The sequence below is a fragment of the Equus asinus genome, chromosome 14 (assembly GCF_041296235.1).
Source record: "Equus asinus isolate D_3611 breed Donkey chromosome 14, EquAss-T2T_v2, whole genome shotgun sequence".
Taxonomy (NCBI): Eukaryota; Metazoa; Chordata; class Mammalia; order Perissodactyla; family Equidae; genus Equus; species Equus asinus.
The window spans coordinates 41,101,936-41,122,849 of record NC_091803.1 but is presented as its reverse complement, the minus strand read 5'-3'; the positions used below and the strand labels follow the sequence as shown (position 1 = coordinate 41,122,849).

The 20,914-nt window shown below is 48.0% G+C and overlaps 1 protein-coding gene across 1 annotated transcript in view; it reads right to left on the bottom strand.

Moving 5' to 3' along the window:
- Positions 1–20,914, bottom strand: part of EMP2 (epithelial membrane protein 2) — a 41,494-nt gene that overhangs the window by 5,013 nt on the left and 15,567 nt on the right. The window contains exons 2-4 of the mRNA XM_014849934.3: positions 7,586–7,720; positions 5,339–5,429; positions 970–1,116 (exon numbers count right to left, since the gene is read on the bottom strand). Of these exons, the coding sequence (XP_014705420.1) occupies positions 970–1,116; positions 5,339–5,429; positions 7,586–7,663 (316 nt within the window). The 5' untranslated portion in view covers positions 7,664–7,720. The remainder of the gene's footprint in view (positions 1–969; positions 1,117–5,338; positions 5,430–7,585; positions 7,721–20,914) is intronic.

Below are 20,914 nucleotides of genomic sequence, written 5' to 3'. Positions count from 1 at the left end.
AGGATTCAGCTGCCTTTGATGGGAGAGCAGTGGGATGTCTGTGCCTCTGATGGGGAGACACAGAGAAAGTACAGGAAGGGGCAGGGTCAACGTCCCTCACCACCTCGCTGGGGCCGTTGGGAAAGTTGGCACCACTTTTGGCCTCTCGGTCTGGGTCACCGCTCCCAAATGCATGGCTCATGGGAAGCACAAATTCCCAGGTCCTAAGCTGGCAGATTCTGGTTCAAAAGGTCAGGATGGGGCTTTGGGGGTTTGCACTTCAGAAAGGTCCCCAGAGGGATTAGATACAGTGGAAGGGGCTTCAAGTTTTTGTCATCAGAAAGCTTTGACTGTTTACTGAGAAACAATGACGAATGACCATGTTGTGGCATAAGGACTCTTCCTCCGATTTCAGCCTAAAATTCAAAAGGAGAAAAAAGTGCTCAGACATCTTTTTTCTCTAAATTCCTCCAAGATTGCAGCCGGGTCCAGTTCATCTCTTATCTCCAGCAGCCCGCAGAGGCCTGGCCCAAAGTGGGCACTTCTGACACCAACCAGCCTAAAACCTGCTGATGGCTTCTCACCAGCTTCAGACGAAGACCTCCAAATGCTACAAGGCTTACAAGACCCCCAGCTCCCATCATGCTCCCCCATCTCTACGCTGCAGCCCCACTGACCATCTGTCAGTCTCTCCCATCACAAGGCTCCAGTCATGCTGTTCCCTCTGCCTGGCACACTGTTCCCTCCCCTCTGGACGAAGACAGCACATTCGAGACAGCAACTCCTACTCACTCTACATCCCAGCTCAGGCTCCACGTCTTCAGAATGCCTCCCCGGACCCCTAGCTAAACGTAAACCAAACTCCAAAATATAAAGTGTCCAGCCACGGCAGGGCAGCCGACTTCTTTCCAAATCCTCACCTGCCTCCACTCCTTCTGGCTTCTGGCGGGGAGGGAGCGCCTCCTCCAGGAAGCCCGCGGTGTTACTTACATGACATGAGCTGGATGATGGAGGTTAAGACGAATCTCTCTCCCTGCTTGAGGCGGAAGAGCTGCAGCACGAAGATGAGAAAGGCGACGCAGCAGAGAATGGTGGACAGGATCATGGTGGCCTGGACCGCCTGCAGCATGGAGTAACCTGTGGGGAAAGGGCAGGGGCGCACGACTGAGGACCGCGGACCCCCCGGGCCCGGGGCGCACCCGGGACAGCGGCAGCTCCGGGGCGGGGATGACAGGAGGCAGATGGGCGGGGCGTCCGGTGAGCGCAGAGGGCAGCCAGGAGTCCTCCCGACACCCTCCCTCTAGCGTCCATTTGTGCCTTGACGGGACCACCCTCCATGTCCTCATCTGGAAAATGGAGCAAGAGCCACCTGCTCTGCCTTCTTCCTGGGCTGGGACACTGCTCCCGAATGTGTGGCTCATGGTTGGGAGGTTTTTAAAGTACAAACTCTCAGATTCCAGTTCAAGAGGACAGGATGGGATGGGTCGGGATGGGGGGCTGCATGTTAGAAAGATCTCCGGGTGCTTCTCGGGGACTTGGGGCTCTCGGGACTGAGTGGGCTGTGGACGACATAATACCCTCGAAGACAGCAAACCTGGATTGCTGCTTAGGAACAGGGGAAGGGAACTGTTTCAGATGAGCCTCAGAGAGGGGGCAGGAGAGATGGGGGGCGGGCAAGCTGGGGCTCGGTCCAGCGAAGGCTGAGCGGAGAAGGGAGCGGGTCGCGGGTGGAGGGTGCTGCGTGCGGGAGGACCCGGCTGCAGCTCCGCACCGCAGGCGCACGGAAGGGTCAAGGGGCATGGACTGGAGCACCTGCATGGGCCTCAGTTTCCTCCCCCATAAACTGCGGATAGTAACAGCTCCCACCTCATCCGGTGGGGACAGTGGAGTGGATTCATCCATGGCAGGATTTCAGGGGGTGCCGGCGAAAGGGGAGTGCTGTGTGCGGGCCGAATGTTATCACTAGGACGCAGCTGAGGCGGGTGAGGGGACTGCCCCCAAAGCTGCAGAGGAAAATCCAAGGGCAAACCTTTTTTTTTTTTTTTGCGATTTTGCAATTTTGCCTAAAACTTGCAATGATTAGTAACTATGTACTAAGTGTTTAGAGCGATGGATCTTGGTTCATTCTGGCTGCACATTAGCATCATCCAGAGAGCAGCTGGCCCCCTGCCCCGTTCCTTATGGTGAGTAAAGAAGCCAGGCGGGCACACACACAAATACACACTGTGTGACCCCATTCGCGTGAAGTCCACAACAGGCGAAAGGAAACTCTAGCGACAGAAATCAGGACTGGCTGCCCCAGGGGCAGGGCGTGGTCCGAACCAAGTGGGAAGGGGCCCGAGGGAACTTTCTGGAGTGACAGGAATGTTCCGTCTTGCTTTGGTTGGTGCTCACATGGGCGTATGTGTAACTGTCAAAACTCCTAACACTGAGCCCTTAAGAAGTGTGCATTTCCCTGTTTGTAAATTAGAGTAAATTAAATAGGTCAGAAGCTCTGGTGTTGGGACAAGGCGTGGGGGGAGGGTGAAGTCCCCCAGGGGATTCCAACGTGGGGCCAAGGTTGTGACCCTCTTGCTTAGAGTAGCGCTTCCCAAATTTGCCCAATCTCAAGAATCATCCAGGGGCTTGTTAACAACATAGACTCCTGGGCCTCTCTCCTTGAGATTCCGATACAGTTGTTCTGGGCCGGGCACCAGGAATCTGTATTTTTAGTAAGTACCCCCAGGTGACGGGGCAAATACAGTCATGCGCCACATAATGATGTTTTGGACAAAGATGGACTGCACATACAATGGTCGTCCCATAAGATGAGTACCATCGAGCCTAGGCGTGCAGTAGGCTACCCCACGTAGGTGTGTGTAAGTGTGCTCTGTGATGTTCACACAACCATGAAATCGACTAATGCTGCATTTCTCAGAACGTATCCCCATCGTTAAGCAGCGTATAACTGGATGGAAAACATGTCTGCTGTGGACTGAATGTGTCCCCAGGCCCCAAAATTCATATGTTGACATCCTAACCCCCAAGGTGGGGGTGTTTTTGGAGGTGATTAGGTCATGAGGGTGGAGCCCTTGGGAACAGGATTAGTGCCCTTATGAAAGACACATGACAGCTTGCTCTCGCCCGCCGCGCTCCGCCACGTGAGGACACAGCGAGGACACAGCGAGAGCGCTGCCTGCAGACCAGGACGAGTCCTCACCAGGATCTGCAGGCACCCTGCGAGAAATAAATGTCAGCGGTTTAAGCCACCCAGTGCATGGCATTCTGTCACGGCCTTCCCTAGAGACAACGGCTTTAGGAGGAAGACGGATGCGCGTTTTTAGAACAGGGTTTCGCATAGTTGGGGGGCGGGTGCGGACGTGCCACGGGTGCCCATGAGGCTGATGGAGGTGGAACCCATTGGGGCGCCGAACCAGAAAACCCGCCTCCTGAGAGGGAGGCTCAGTCTGCTCCTGTTTCAGGCTGTCTCAGGACCTGGAGGAGGAGTTCTCCACGGGGCTCTTCAGCACTTCTGCAACACCTGCTCACACCTGGGTTTGGGCTGTTGTTTTGTTTTTTAATAAGGAAAGAACCAGAAGCGGGCTTAGGGCCTTCAGGGGGCAAGTGCATCTGGTCAGAATTAATAACATTGTTCGGTTTTCAATGTATCATTTTTTAAAACTTTTCTTTCTTTTATGAGACAAGTGATATCAGTTTATCTTTTACGAAAGGGAGAGAAAGTTCCCCCGAAAATAAATTTACGTGAGGAAAAAGTGAACTGTTTTTAAGTAGGGTTGGAAGGTTTTTCTGTAAAGGCCAGACAGGAAATATTTGAGGCTCGGTGGCCCTACAGTGCCTTATTGCATGTCTTCTTGGTGTTGGGTTCTGTGGTTTGTTTTTTTTTTTACAGCTCTTTATAAAGGTAAAAACCATTCTCAGCTCCTTGGACTAAATTTGGCTGGTAGCTTGCCGACCTCTGTCACTTTAAAGAAAAAGAACAGGTGAATGATCACACACAGAGGATGTGGGACGCAAACCATAGAGGCCTGGAAACATTGCCACCAGCACAGCAAGCTCTCCAGCTTCCCACGCACATGGTGGCAGTTGGGGGTCGCTGGGCAGGGAGAACGGCTGTTTCCAGGGTCATGGGGCACTGTGGCGGTCGAAGAGACCCGAGATGGGCAGTGGCACAGTTGCAGTATGGGGCAGAGAGCACAAGTTTCAGAAGTAGTCACTGCTAGATCGGAATCCTGGCTCCATCATTTGCTCTGGCTGTGTGGCCTTGGGTTTCTGCTCTGTGCCTCAGTTTCCCCATCTTAAAACAGGCCACTGGTCCCTGTCTGATAGGGCTCTGAGATCACTTATGTAAAGGCCTCAGCCCACGACTTGCAGTAAACCTTCAGGAATCGATGCCTTCCATTGGTATTTTGCCGCTGTCATTACGAATGTTGAGGTTGCCACTAGGGAATGGGGAGACTTTGGGCCCAGCGAGCAGGGTCCCTTGCTCCCTGACGTGGATTGCCAGATTCAGCAAACAAACAAAAACAAACACAAAAATGAGATGCCCATTAAATGGGAACAGCAGATAAACCAGAAATAACATTTTAGGATAAGTATGTCACGTCGTATTTGGGACACGCTTGCCCTAAGCGATGCGTGGTCTGTCTGAGACATCCAGTGGAAGCGGGCCTCTCGTATTTTATCAGGCTTCGGCTCCCACAGAGCCTCTGCCATCAGTTCCGCAACTGAAAACAACCACTCGATCCACAGCGAAGGAGAGCGGGCAGCACGTTTTTAAGTGGGGTTTTCTGCACTGACAAAGCATTTTTGTGTACTTCAGCCCGTGCGCAGAGGCAGCACGGCGGGTCCGCCGCCTCCAGCTCCATTTTACGGCTGGGGATACTAAGACTCCGAGGGCTCAAACGACCCGCCCAAAGTGAGGTCACATATAGGGCCGGCTCTTGGATTTCTGCCACAGCAGGCTGCCGAGATGCGGGATGTGACCCAAATATAAACTCTAGTCTCGGAGCCTACTTAGAGGCAAGACTTGGACAAAAGAGGAGCAGAGAGAAGATTCTAGAAGAGGGCTGAAGCTGAGAAAGGGTGAGGAAGGGAAACTCTGCTTGGCCAAGAAACAGAGAAGAGAAGGGTGGGGCCCAACTTTGGTGGGGTTGGTGCTCCCCCCGCCCCGGCTTCTGGCCTCTCCATACCCTTCCTGTCTCCAGCTTATGTGTCCCCTGCACCAGCACGCACCGGGCACTCAGCCAGGCCCGCCTCAGTGTGCTGGGAGTGAGGAGGGGTGAGGAATCAGAGAGTCAGGACGTCTTTCTCCCGAGCATCCTTTTTTCACTCAGTGCTTCTCAGCCAGCTTCACACTCACCCATAAAGGTGTCATTGATTTCTGTACAATTCGTGTTGTTGATGCACACTCTCCAGATGTCTGCAAAGAACTCTTCTCCTACCCACCAGGCCTGGAGGACAAAACGGAAACACAGGGAAAGGCTGCGTGTTAACGATGAAAACGCTGACTCCTAATTAGGGCTGCGGCACGCAGTAAAGAAGTACTTGCGACGAGCGCTTCTCCATCGGCAGCGTGCACGCGCATCCCCTGGGGATTCGAGAGGTCTGGGGCGGGGCCTGGGATTCTGCATTCCCCTCAGGCCCCCAGGTGATGCCGAAGCTGCTGGTCTGCTGCAAGGAAAGAGAAGGTCCAGCCCTCACCGGGCGTGGGAGAGGAGATGAGGCTCCGTGGCGGCAACAAGAGCAGACGGCGGTAAGTTTCGCAAGAACTACAGGGGAATGTCAGGGGGCAGTGGAAGAGGATGAAATCTAGGGAAAAGGCGGTGTGGGTGAAATGATCAGATTTCAGGGCTTTTTTTGCCCCTAACGTCTGTCTATCCCTTTCTCCTGTCTTCCATCCAGATGCTTTTGTTTCTCTCTGCTTCTGCTGCTCTCTGCCCCGAGATGGCCCTCCTTCCGCTTTCCATCCGCCCAAAGACTGGAATCTCCCCCACCCATCCGTGCCAGCAACGAACGTTCGCTGAGCTCCCACTACGTGCCCAGCTACAGCGCCAAGCACAACTCCTAACTCACAATGAATACCACGACGCCCTGACTGGCAAAAACGCCCATCTGGGTCTTCTCAGTAAGTGCCACAGTCAAAGAAATACCCAGGGGTCCAACATGGGATCAACTGGACTGTGGCTGATGGCTTTTGTGTCCCTGATGTCTGTCTATCCCTTTCACTATGTCTGGGACCTTTTGAGAATCCCAAAGGATTCGATGCAAGAAATAGAAAAAGGAGATTTTAAAAGCACATTCAATACCATTTATTTCACAGAGCACGGGCCCTTTGGATAATGATTGGTCCAAATATTTAACCCACAGCATCAATGGGATCCCTGCCCTGGCCACTCACAGCAGCTCTTCGAGAACCTCCAGGAACCCAAACCCGACCACTGGACTCATCGCCCCTTACAGGTTCTAGGCTCGGAAGCCTCTGGATGGGTTCCAATGCCAGCTCTGCCACTTGTTGCCGTGTAAACTCCAGTGGGCGTCCGACCTGCTCGGAGGGTCAGCGCCCTCGTCATAAAACAGTGGCAGGAGAGGACCCATCTCGCAGATGTGAGGGAGAATCCAATGAGGTGCTGCACATAAAGGGCCTTGCACAGGACCTGGCCAGGGTAAGCACTCTAGGCGACATGTGTCACGACGGCCTATTATCATTATGATGCCTCGTCAACAGGAGTCTACGTGTAGGCAGAACCGGTGGCCACATATAGGGTGCACTTTTTGGCTTTCTGGGCAGCGTTTCTGACTCTAAATGTCCCTGCAGTCTGCAATTATCAGGATTGAAGCCAGGGCTTCGGATCAGGGTACAGGGCATAGACGATCCCTAGTAAATAGCTTTAATTCCTGCTAGGATGGATATTAATCCATGCCAACAGCTCATTGACCAAACGCATTCCCGCCACGTGGCTGTGAGCTGGACGCTAAAGGGTACTGGTGGAGAGGACAGCCAGATGGGCTACCAACGGGGATCCTGTTGGCAAGGAGGTGTCGGAGCCAGGAGGGGCAGAGAGCACCTGGGGTGGGTCACCTGGGGATCTAGAGCAATGATCCGCAACCAATGGTGACTTTGCCCCTCCATGGGACACTTGGCAGTGTCTGAAGACATTTTTGGTTGTCACAACTAGGGGTGGGAGTGCTGCTGGCATCCAGTGGGTGGAGACCAAGGATGCTGCTAAACATCCTACCGTGCACAGGATGGCTCCTGCAAGAGTGATCCAGCCCAAAATGACAACAGTGCCAAGGTTGAGGGACTGACCTGAGGAAGCCTGAATTTAAGCCGCATCCTGAAAGGGCTCCCAACACCCAAGACATTACGCCAGGCTCTGTGGGGGACTCAGAGATGAGAGGACCAAGGTCAATGCCCATCCAGACCTAAACATGGGATGCTCCGAACCCCCACACTTGGGCCAAGAGTCCTCAGGCCCGGGCTGAGACGGGCATGCCTTGGTAGGGAGGACCTCCCCAAATTATAATCACCCTGGGGGTTTCTCAATCCTGCTTCTATGGACTCTAGGATCCAGGGCTTCTGGGATGGCCCAAAGAAAAGGGAACTTACATTGTCGATGGTGGCGACGAAAAGCAACGCGGCAGAGGTGATGTGGAAGATGATGATGAAAGCCAGAAGCACCAACATTTTCACAGGGCACCGCGGGGCGAGGGGTCGCGTTCAAAGCCCGGAGAGAGAGATGCGCTAAAGAGAGAGAGAGAGAAATTTAAACTTCTCAAAGACAAAGCAAAAGTAAAATGAAAAACAAGGAACTTTTAATGGGGTTTTAGAAAATCGAAAACAGCTCTTCTCATCTTCCCTCGCCTGGAGACTTTACTGGGCAAAGTCTGGCAGGAGGAACTGTTCCATGTTGCATCCAGACACCAACAATTCCTTGTGGAGGAGGAAGGGTGAGGACCAATGAAAATCCCTAATTCAGAAAAGCGTCACACCTCTTGGAAGCAGCACAGGGCAGGCACCAGGCCAGGAAGGAGTAGCTCTGTGTGAGCTACAATGCTACTCTCGATCCCCACCCCTCCAGGCGATGCCGTGGGAATTTCACGGAATCAGAGGATGCTCACCCTCCGAGCATTCATTATCACAGTCCCTGCTGCGTAACAAGGCAAACTGATCCCAGTACAAAAATGTCTCCTAATGATCTGACCATTTATAAAATTAATCCCCACTCAAACACCCCTCCCGTTAATAAGCATCCCCATTCAAACAACATCTGGCCAAAAATTCAAACACAATGTGTGGCGGACCATCACCAGTTCATTTTCCTCTCTCTGGGCATGGGAAGACTACATTTCCCAGCCTCCCTTGCTGTTAGTTTGCATCCTTGTGACTAATTCTGGCCAATGAGCTGTAAGCAAAGCTGGCGTGTATCATTTCCGGGCTGAAGAGCAGGTGTGAGTTCTCCATGCTCCCTCCCCTGGTGAAGTAGCTGGGATGGTCCAGCCATGATACATTGAAGCCTCACACTTTGGACAGATACTGTGATTTAGAAATAAGCTTTTGGATATTAAACCACTGAAATTTCAGAGTGAATTTTTCACTATGGCCAGAGAGTTTGAATAACATACAACAGGAAGTGACTGCAAAGTGAAATTGGAAATCTTGCACAAGAACTAGGGTTGTCCCAAGGTAATGAAAGTGGTACTGGATGAAAGTGATACTCCAAAGGCACCAAAGACATCAGTACATGAGAACTTGTCCTCTCTGATCATGCTCTGACCGTGCAGTCACTCATGGGACTCATTATTGGGGCTCATGGTACTGATCGAGGCCTCCGGATTCACACAGGGGCCACTCCTCGAGACTCATGACTCACTAACCGCGAGCCCGGAGCTGTGTGGCTGCAGAGCTCAGCCTGGGTGGTCCCAGCTGTGATTCTGTGCATCGTCACTTGGAGGAACCCAATGAACCAGCTCAGAGATTCTTTCATTTCTTTTAAAAAGGACAAATCCCCCTTTGTTTAGGCCTGCGTCATTTTTAGCTGCCATCATACATACACTGCCTCCAAAGAGATGTGTTTCAGACCCTTGGGGAAAAAAAGGCTCATGTACCACACAGAATGCCACATTACTTTACTATCAGCTGGAAGGCCAAAAATGCCAATCTCATCAGGCGGGGTAAACATAAACTCCAGGTTTCACGTATTATCATATATGATAATGGCTTCAGATATTGTCCAGCTCAGATGACACAAATGCAAATGGACAGACAACTAAAACTTTCTAGAAAAGGAAAAAGAAACTCAGCCTTTCACAAAGTGTGGAACTCAAATGTTATAGGCGTGATTTTGGATGGTGCATTGATAGGGCATTAAATAACACCGAAGAAAGTCCTCTCTAATCCTTCTGAGTCCACCAAGGAAAAAGATCCAGGTTGTGCTAGGCTGTCTAACAGGTGCCAATTTTGTTTTATTGCAGTCATAATAGTTTATAACATTGTGAAATTTCAGTTGCCCATTATTATTTGTTGGTCACCATATAAATGTGCCCCTTCACCCCTTGTGCCCACACCCTAATCCCTTCCCTTCTGGTAACCATTAAACTGTTCTCTTTGTCTGTATGTTACTTTATCTTTCAAATGTGAGTGAAATCATACAGCGTTTGTCTTTCTCTGTCTGGCTTATTTCGCTTAACATAGTACCCTCAAGGTCCATCCATGTTGTTGCAAATGGGACAATTTTGTCTTTTTATGGCTGAGTAGTATTCCATTGTATATATCTACCACGTCTTCTTTACCCAATCATCAGTAATGGGCACTTGGGTTACTTCCACATCTTGCCTGTTGTAAATAATGCTGCAATGAACATAGGCGTGCATAAGTCTCTGAATTGTTGATTTCAAGTTCTTTAGATAAATACCCAGTAGTGGGATGGCTGGGTCATATGGTAGTTCCATTTTTAATTTTTTGAGGAATCTCCACACTGTTTTCCATGGTGGCTGCACCAGTTTGCATTCCCTCCAGTGGTGTATGAGGGTTCCCTTTTCTCCATACCCTTTCCAACATTTGTTATTTTTTGTCTTGGTGATGATAGCCATTCTAATGGGTGTAAGGTGATATCTTAGTGTGGATTTAATTTGCATTTCCCTGATGATTAGTGATGTTGAGCATCTTTTCATGTGCCTATTGGCCACCTGTATATCTTCTTTGGAAAAATGTCTGTTCATCTCCTCTGCCCATTTTTTGATCGGGTTGTTTGTTCTTTTGTTGTTCAGTTGTGTGAGTTCTCTATGTATTTTGGAAATTAACCCCTTGTCGGATATATGATTTGTAAATGTTTTCTCCCAGTTGGTGGGTTGTCTTTTCATTTTGTTCCCAGTTTCCTTTGCCTTGCAGAAGCTCTTTAGTCTGATGAAGTCTCACTTCTTTATTTTTTCTTTTATTTCCCTTGTCTGAGTAGACATGGTAAAAAGATCCTTCTAAGACTGACGTCAAAGAGTGTACTCCCTTTGTTTTTCTCTAGGAGTGTTATGGTATCAGGTCTTCCCTTCAAGTCTTTGATCCATTTGGAGTTAGTTTTTGTGTATGGTAAAAGATAATGGTTTACTTTCATCCTTTTTGCATGTGGCTGTCCAGTTTTCCCAACACCATTTGTTGAAGAGACTTTCCTTTCTCCATTGTATGTTCTTGGCTCCTTCGTCAAAGATCAGCTCTCTGTAGATGTGTGGTTTTGTTTCTGGGCTTTCAATTCTGTTCCATTGAACTGTGTGCCTGTTTTTGTACCAGTACCATGCTGTTTTGATTATTACAGCTTTGTAGTATATTATGAAGTCAGGGATTGTGATGCCTCCAGCTTTGCTCGGGATTGCTTTAGCTATTCGGGATCTTTTGTTGTCGCATATGAATTTTAGGATTCTTTGTTCTATTTCCGTGAAGATGCCATTGGGATTCTGATTGGGATTGCACTGAATCTGTAGATTGCTTTAGGTAGTATGGACATTTTAACTATATTTATTCTTCCAATCCATGTGCATGGGATATCTTTCCATTTCTTTATGTCATCATCGATTTCTTTCAAAGATACATTATTGTTTTCATTATATAGGTCTTTCACCTCCTTGGTTAAATTTATTCCTAGATATTTTACTCTTTTTGTTTCAGTTGTAAATGGGATTGTATTCTTGACTTCTCTTTCTGTTAGTTCATTATTAGAGTATAGAAATGCAACTGATTTTTCTAAGTTTATTTTGTACCCTGCAACTTTGCTGTAGTTGTCGATTATTTCTAATAGTTTTCTAATGGATTCTTTAGGGTTTTTTATATATAAAATCATGTCGTCTGCAAACAGTGGGAGTTTCACTTCTTCACTGCCTAATTAGACTCCTTTTATTTCTTTTTCTTACCTAATTGCTCTGGCCAAAACCTCCAGTATTATGTTGAATAAGAGTGGCAAGTGGGCACCTTTGTCTTGTTCCTGTTCTCAGAGGGATGGCTTTCAGTTTTTCCCCACTGAGTAGGATGTTGGCTGTGGATTTGTCATATATGGCCCTTATCCTGTTGAGGTACTGTGCTTCTATACCCATTTTATTAAGAGTTTTTATCATAAATGGATGTTGGATCTTGTCAAATGCTTTCTCTGCATCTATTGAGATGATCATGTGGTTTTTACTCCTCATTTTGTTAATGTGTTGTATCACACTGACTGACTTGCGGATGTTGAACCATCCCTGTGTCCCTGGTAAAAATTCCACTTGATCATGGTGTATGATCTTTTTAATCTATTGCTGTATTCGGTTTGCCGATATTTTCTTCAGGATTTTTGCATCTATGTTCCTCAGCGATATTGGCCTGTAATTTTCCTTTTTGTGTTGTCCTTGTCTGGCTTTGGTATCAGGGTGATGTTGACCTCATAGAATGTGTTAGAAGGGTTCCATCTTCCTCAGTTCTTTGGAATAGTTTGAGAAGGATAGGTATTAAATCTTCTTTGAAGGTTTGGTAGAATTCTCCAGAGAAGCCATCTGGTCCTGGACTTTTATTTTGAGGGAGGTTTCTGATTATCATTTCAGTCTCTTTACTTGTGATTGGTCTATTCAGATTCTCTATTTCTTCTTGGTTCAGTTTTGGGAGGTTGTATGAGTCTAAGAATTTATCCATTGCTTCTAGATTATCCAATTTGTTAGCATATAGTTTTTCACGGTATTCCCTTATAATCCTTTGCATTTCTGTGGTATCCATTGTACTTTCTCCTCTTTCATTTCTAATTTTATTTATTTGAGCCTTCTCTCTTTTTTTCTTAGTGAGTCTGGCTAAGGGTTTGTCAGTTTTGTTTATCTTCTCAAAGAACCAGATCTTTGTTTCATTGATCCTTTCTACTGTCTTGTTGTTGTTTCAATTTCATTTATTTCTGCTCTAGTTTTTATTATTTCCCTCCTTCTGCTGACTTTGGGCTTTGTTTGTTCTTCTTTTTCTAATTCTGTTAGGTGTAGTTTAAGATTGCTTATTTGAGATTTTTCTTGTTTGTTAAGGTGGGCCTGTATTGCTATGAATTTCCCTCTTAGGACCACTTTTGCTGCATCCTGTATGAGTTGGTATGGTGTATTTTCATTCTTATTTGTCTCCAGATATTTTGTGATTCCTCCTTTAATTTCTTCAATGATCCATTGGTTGTTCAGTAGCATGCTGTTTAGTCTCCACATATTTGTCACTTTCCCAGCTTTTTCTTTTTAGTTGATTTCTAGTTTCATAGCAGTATGTTTGGAAAAGATGCTTAATATGATTTCAACTTCTTAAATTTATTGAGGCTTACCTTGTTTCCCAGCCTATGGTTAATCTTTGAGAATGTTCCATGCGCACTTGAGAAGAATGTGTATTCTGCTGTTTTTGGATGGAGTGTTCTATATATAGATCTAGCAAGTCCGTCTGGTCTAGTTTTTCATTTAAATCCACTATTTCCTTGTGGACTTTCTGTCTGGATGGTCTATCCAGTGATGCAAGTGTAAGGTCCCCCACTATTATTGTGTTGTTGTTAATATCTCCTTTCAGGTTTGTTAATAGTTGCTTTATGTACTTTGCTGCTCCTGTGTTGGGTGCATACATATTTATAAGTGCCATCCTTTCACTCTGAACCTTTTTTTGTCTTTAGAGCTGAGATGAGTTTCCTGGAGGCAGCATATTTTTAGGTCTTGTTTTTTAATCCATCCTGCCACTCTGTGTCTTTTGATTGGAAAACTCAATCCATTTACACGTTAGAGTGATTATTGATACATAAGGGCTTAATTCTGCCATTTTATCGCTCATTTTCCAGTTCTTCTGCTGTTCCCTTGTTCCTCGTCCCATGTATTTCAGACTACCGATTCAGTTTGGTAGCTCTCTAGGATGGTTTTCTTAGTTTTTATTTATCACTTGTGTCTCTGTTCTGATTATTTGTTTAGTGGTTACCATGAGGTTTGTATCAAAAATCTCATGGATGTGACAGTCTATTTTCTGATAGCCTCTTATTTGCTTAGACTAAGCTGATTCCATCCCTCTCCTCTTTCCTTTCTAGGTTATTATTGTCACAACTTATTCCATCTTGTGTTGTGAGTTTGTGGTTAAAAATGATGAGATTATATTTATTTTTGATGTTTTCCTTCCCTTTATCTTCAATATTATAATTGTTTGCTAACCTGTTTTGATAGAGAGCTGCAATTTTCTGATTTTGTCTACCTATTTATCTCCTTGCTCAAGGCTTTGTAACCCCTTTCTTTTCTTTTCTTTTCTTTTTTTCAGTTATGATGGCCTTCTTGAGCATTTCTTGTGGGGAGGGGAGTCTTGTAGTGATGAACTCCCTTAGCTTTTGTTTGTCTGGGAAAGTTTTCATTTCTCCATCATATCTGAAGGATATATTCACTGGATAGAGTATCCTTGGCTGAAAGTTTTTGTCTTTCAGAATTTTGAATACATAATTCCACTCTCTCCCAGGCTGTAAGGTTTCTGCTGAGAAATGCTCTGAAAGCTTGATAGAGGTTCCTTTATAAGTTATTTTCTTCTGCCTTACTGCCCTTAGTATTTTTTCTTTGTCATTGACTTTTGCCAGCTTTACTACTACACATCTTGGAGTAGGTCTTTTAATATTGATATAATTAGGACGTCTAATAGCTTCTTTCACTTGTATTTCCAGCTGCTTCCCAAGATTTGGGAAGTTCTCAGCTATTATTTCTTTGAACAAGCTTTCAGCTCCGTTCTCCTTCTCTTCTCCCTCTGGAATACCTATAATCCTTCTGTTGCATTTCCTAACTGAGTCAGATATTTCTCAGAGAATTTCTTCATTTCTTTTTAGTCTTAGTGCTCTCCTCCATCTGAAGCATTTCTATTATTTCTGTCTTCCAAGTTTCTGATTCTGTCCTCTATAATATCAGCTCTGTTATTCAGGGATTCCAGACTTTTCTTTATCTCATCCATTGTGTTTTTCATCTCCAACACTTCTGATTGGTTTTTCCTTATAGTTTCAGTCTCTTTTGTGAAGAAGTTCCTGATTTCATTGAACTGTGTATCTGTATTTCCTTGTAACTCATTGAGTTTTTTTTATGATAGCTATTTTGAATTCTCTGTCATTTAGATTGTAGATTTCTGTGCCTTCACAATTGATTTCTGGGTACTTGTCATTTCCCTTCTGGTCTGAAGTATTAAAATATTTTTTCATATTGTTTGATGGCGTGGATTTGTGCCTCTGCATAGTGGTAGTATTTGGTTGCAGCTTCCACCTGCCGCCACTGGGTGGGGGTCAAGAGCCGTGTATTCTGAACCTGCTGCAACCCTGGCTTGCTCACTCACAGCCACTGCTTTTCTATCATATAGGCAGGCACTCTGGCCCACCAGCTGAGCTGGAGTGCAGGGCGGGGGGAGGAGCGCTTTCTTTTGCCTATGCAATCCCGGGGGCGTTCTGCTCTGCCCTCGCTATCTGCTTTTCTGGGTTGCTGGCATGATGAAGACACCCAGTAATAGCTTAGCCACCTCTGTGTGGGGCTTCCCATCAGCCTGTGAGAGAACTTGGAGAGCGAAGGTGTTCCCACAGAGGGCCGCCTCACCCCCCTCTCCTCTCAGAGCTGCACACATTCCTGGGGTCACTGCCATTCAGGAGGCAGAGGAGATCCCCTTACCTCCTTCCACTTCCTCCTGAGGTCCAGCACCTTCACCTTCAGATGTATGGCTGTGTAGATCTCTCAGATGTCTTGTGTTTTGCGTGAGTGTCCTCTGTTTGTACATGAATGTCCTTTTCACTGTATCTTAGAGAGGAGATTCTAAGGGGAGAGCTCACTCCACTATGATGCTGACATCACTCTCTGGGCTTCTTTTTAAGTCTAATATGTAAAGAATAAAAGTTTCTAAGCACCAGAGTTTCACAAAGATATGAGATCAAAAGGCGGCCAGATGATTGAGACATATCCAATTTCTTTTTTTTTTTTTTTTAGCAAAAAGAAAAAGCAGAACTTTGGGGAGGCCATAGTGTGTAGTTAGAATTTAACAACACTTTAGATTTTATTATATTTATTTTTAAAGTTCTTTCTTTTTATAAGAAGTAATACCGTTTATAGCTGTGGTATAAACTATCCTTTTAAAACAAATTTATTGAAATTTTAGAAGTGAGTCATTTAATAAAAATATTATGTAAATAAAAGAACAGGTGGTCCTTGGTGTTGGCACTAATTCTGAGGGTGGTTTTCCAATGCCCAACGTCTGGGAGGCACTGCTGTAACACCTGGGAGTGATTTCAGTTGGAATTCCAGATGTTAGGAATAACCCTCTTCAGAGAAAAGGGTAAGTTTTTATAAGCGGTCAAGTAAGGGCTTGAGTCCAGAATAAGAGAAAGGCCCGGGGCATTCTAGGGTGACTAGACGTTGGTTTGATCTGTTGGGCGTCCAGGAAAGTTAGGGAATAGAGAAATAAATGTCACCTACTTAGCACTCTCCCGTGATGATGCCTGGAATTCAAAACTTCAATGGAAAACAAAATGAGGTAAATCAAAGATAGACCTTGTGGACCTAGGGCATTGCTAGCAGCCTCACCAGAGGCATTGGAGGGAGGTCTTCATAAATAGAGGAGAGCCCTTTAGGAGGGACTGAAAATGACCCCTTACTCCTGCATCTCTACACCAAAGGGAGTCTCCCGTCATCACTTACCCTGACGCCAGTCTCCCAGGTCCTTTCCTACAGGGAACCACTCTCCCCAGTTTCCTGTGCATCCTTCCAGAGATATTTCTTAAGTGGAAATACTTATTCCCCACTCCTCAGGTTTCCGTGTGGAGGGAGCTGCACCAGAATAACACTTCTGGCCTCATGCCCCACTCTTCACTCCTTCGCTCCTGACTGGAGGGGGCACCCAGTGTCCACTTTCTGGATCGATGGAGCTCAGCCATTCAAGGGCCACGGCACAGGCTTTGCCCTTCCCCTTACCTCCTCCCTGGACTGGGGAGTGGGTGTGTCTGCTCTCACAGAGCCCCAGTTCCCCTGGCTGGGGGGGCTCCAGGGCTAGTGGGGGGCAGGGGTGTGGAGCTGACAGCCCATCCTCCAACCTAGCTCTTCTCGTCTAATAACGCCCTCCAAGATCATCCTTTTCCAGCACGGATGAATCCATCTTGTTCTTGGAATAGCTGCCTGGTATTTCCTTGTCTGGCTCTGCCACAATCTACTCAACTCGTTCCCTACTGATGGCCATTTAGGTCGCTTCCAGACTTTCTGCCACTCCAAACTACGCTGCCAATAAACACCCTTGCACTTTGCACACTTGTGTTAGTATATCTGAAGGACAGATTCCTAGAAGTGGGAGTGCTGGGTCAAAGGATATGTACGTTAAACTGATCTTACTTTTAATTTTTTTATCTGATTCAATTCAATTTAAACTGAATTTACTGCAAAGCATCCTGGACACTGTGCGTGCTGTGCCAGCCTTGATCCTCAGAGGGTCTTCAGAGCGTGAAGGTACTGGACCAGCTCTGTGTGTGGCCAGGTGGGTGAAGCCTGCACATCAAGTCTTTGACTAACATCCCTTAGTTCTCCTGGAAGCACAGTTCTGGCCTATGTAGACCAGCCTCCGCCACTCCCAGGGCTCTTCCCAGGGGTGCCTTCTCCTTCCTACAACACATGCAGGGCATGTTTTCCTCCTGCACAGGGACTCTGGGACCCTCTCTGGAGATACTGAAGATCAGACAACTCCCCGGGCAAGATGTTGGATGAAGGCCGGCCCACCAAACCCAGGGTGGCATCAAATTTATCCTTGCCATTCACAGAAATTTATATTCCCTTCAAAAACTGTCATACTGACTGCTGATCCCTCTTGCCTCCCCTTGTCCTTGTGGGCTTCTGTGCTCTGCGGGACCGGCCTGGTCTCAGTCCCCTGGAGCACTCTCTCCCTTCCACCCTCAGCAGGCCCTCTCTCGCATTGTCTGGGTCTCGATTGAAATATCCCCTCCTCAGAGAAGCGTCCTTGATCACCCGACATAAAGGACCCTTGCCCCCTCCAGCACTGTCTTTCCCATCATTCTCTATCCCATCCCCTTGGCTTATTTTCTTAAGAGGATTTTCACAGTCTGAAAGTACCTTATCTGTTCACTCGCTTATTACCTAGCTCCCCCTCTGTGCCCTGCTGTGCCCGGTGCACAGAAAGCTATTTGCTGTCATTTATAGTCCTACAAATGAACCGTAAAGGCCCTCAGAAAACTCAAAGCCCTATTGTCCAGAGGTGGAACTGAGGCCAGAGAGGGCCATGACTTGCTCTGATCCCACAGCAAAGCAGGAGCAAGGCCAGGACCAGGGCGTCTCTTGGCCCCACTCCAACTGCCCTTTCCACCTCAGTGGGAGACCCCTCAGAGGGTGCAAGAGAATCTTTCAACAGCCAATGACCATTTCACAAAGGCCTCTGTGACTTTCTAGCACTGCTTTCATCAACTAGTATCAACCATGTTGTTTTTCCTTTGGCAATTCCTTCAGGGGCTGAGCAGGATGTTCTGAAAGGCCACCTGGGTTTGGGCCTTCACCTGTCTGAAGGTGGGAGACCGAAACAGATGAGCTTTTCAAGTTCCTGTCCAGAAATCAGAGTCTTAAGACTTGCAGAACTTCTCTTTTAAAAATGGGTTCTGATCTACATAATACACATGATAATTAAGAAAAAAAACAAAAGATAATCGAACCAAAGGCATATGACAAAAACCCACAGCCTCTTCCCCACCCGCGTCCCGATCCCCAGAAGCAATCGCTTTTAACCTTGTCACCTGTTCTCCCCCCACGGTTCCATGTTTCCAAACCATCTGCACGCACTTCCAGCTCCTCATTGCATCTACAATCTAATCTAACAACATCACTGACTTCCGGCCTAGGAAGTCATCTTTCACCCAGCATCTCTGTACAGCCTTGTCATGCTCACGTCAGTAATTATCACTTACGTTATGATCGTGTCAGCATCGTACACTGCAGAGCCAAATAGTATACTGTGATTGCCTCTTTTTCTGGAGAAACTCTTCTTTTCCCTAGCTTTATTAGCTGCCCCACCACCACCACCGTGGCCCCATCTCTTTTCCACGTTTCTTCAGTTCCTTCCCAGTCTTTGATCATTCCAGCTCTCGCCCTGCAGAACCCCAGATGCAGAGTAAATGTACGGCTTCAGTTACAAGCCTGTGGGTAGACTCATCTTTCGCGGCGTCCTCGATCCACCCAGTCCCTCTCTCCCAACTCTGTCCTCCTCTGCTCTCTGCCATGTGCAGCCTCAGCAGCTGTGCTGTCACGGGACCAGCAAGACAAGCATTCTGCAGGGAAGACCAGCAAATTCGTCTCTAACTGTGGGCAGGGCACAGGATGACAGCACAACCCCAACACGTGTAGGAGATAAAGCGGATCCCCGGGTTGGCGGTGGCGGGGTTGGGTGGGGGGCGGGGGGGCGGTGCCCAGAGGGCTCAACCCACGTGAAATGAAACTCCTCATGATGAAAGGTCGAGCTGCAGTTTACACAGCGTGTCTTGCATTGGATCTGCGTGTCAACCCTGTGAAGCTGGCCGGGCAGGGTATCATTATCCCCATTTTACAGATGAAAGACTGAGGCTCACAAAGTCTTCGGGCGATGTGCCAAAGTTCACAGAGCTGGGACGCCAACCCCTGGTTCTCCAACTCCAAATGGAGGGCATATTTCTACCATCCTGTTTCCTGCTCACACGGTGGCCTAATTAAAATCAGGCAAGAGGGCACAGGCAGTGTCCGGTCACCTCTGCATCCGTTCCCTCTGGCTGGGTCTCCCTCGAGCTTTGCACCAGGCAGAAGAGATCCGGGGAGGCGGCCTGTCTGCACGGTGCCTTCAGCTAAAGCTGCGACGTGGTTGGGCCTGATTAAGAACTACGCGTTAGTCTGCACTTGTACAGAAAATAGAGTCTCCTGCATTTTCCACCCTGGGAGCTCACCGCCCAGCTGAAGCCTGGGCTGTCTCTACAGATCTACTGTGAGACGGGTTTGGATTGTGGATAAAGCTTTTCCCTTGATTGCCAAAAGGACTCATTCAGCCACAGTTGAAGGCACTCAGCTCTGTTTTCTACATTTATCACAATGCACCTCCTTTCCACCCAGAAACTCAGCTGGATCTCGCAGAACACAACACCTGGCCCCCCCAGCTTGACCTACGTGCACCGTCGGAACCCTGGTACGGTGTCTTCAGATTGAAGCCTAAATACTCCCCAGTCTATAAAACGCCCATAAAAAGAATCACATAAAACAACAGAGAACACGGGACATTGAACTAAAGACTTAATTTTTTTTTTTTTTAAGGAAAAAGAATCGGTAACTGGAATGGGAGGAGCAGCAAATGGGTTTCCGGGAGCAGGAGCCAGCGTCCTGTGGGCAACAGGACTGGAGTGAGCAGGGGCGGGAGGGGGAAGGGGAGGGAGTGGGGGAGGGGCAAGGCATTGTCGGGGGAGGGGAGGCTATGGAAGTTCTGCACACAGAATGGAGTATCCGGGGCTCAGTGAATTTCAGGTTCTAAAGGCTGCTAGTTGCCGGGATGAGGGATGGTACTCCCAGAAATGTCCATCTAGACCTCCGATAACAAACAGGACAGCCATGAATTGGCATCTCCTTGCCGCCTCTTAACTAGGAATGCTGTCCTGCTATGCCTTGGTCCAATGTTGGCGTGAAGTGTGTGTGTGTGTGTCTGCCGCACATCTACCTCTGGGTGTGGAGAAAGCCCTGCCAGTGTCTCACTGGCCCGCCCTCCCCCAGAAGCAACATTTGACTTGCCATTGACGGTGGGACATCACCAGCAGGGTCTAACGGTGAAGAGAAGCCACAGGACCTGCCGTCGGGCAGTGTAAGGGTCCCCTCCTCCCCTTCCCTTCATAAAAACTCAAATCCCCACCGCTGGGAGCCCAGCCCCGCAGCTGCTGCTAAAGGAAGCTGCTTCAGCGACTGTGCCATCGCCATTCCATGCGAGAGAGCAGGAGGGGGAGCCAGCTGCTTCCCGCGGGGAGAGAACACGATGTTAAGATGACCGCTGGGCCCTCGGCCCACCCGATTCTAGTCCCACCCTCGGGCGTTCTTCCTACAATTTAAACCACGGCCCCGTTCTCAGCCTGAGCTGGAGCCTTTTCCCGGAATTGTAGGCAAAAGGACAATCCCAAGGTGGGGGGCCTTTCCAAACAGACCTGAGATGTTTGGCATCTGGGGGCCCGGGGTAGATCCCCCACCCAGAAGCGCTCCACCCACAGCTCCCGCTCAAAAGGCCAGGGAGCCTGGGGCACTGACCCCGGGGAAGGCCACACTGCCAGAGGGACTCCAGGGCCCACTGGAGCTGGCAGCTTAACCCCAGGCTGGCTGGAACCCAGGCCCCTCCCACCGCCCACAGCAGTCGGAGGGGACAGCGGCGTTGGCCTCTGTTTTCAGGAAGGCAGAGGTCAGCTCAGCCTCCTGCCCTGGCATCTGGACAGCAGCCAGC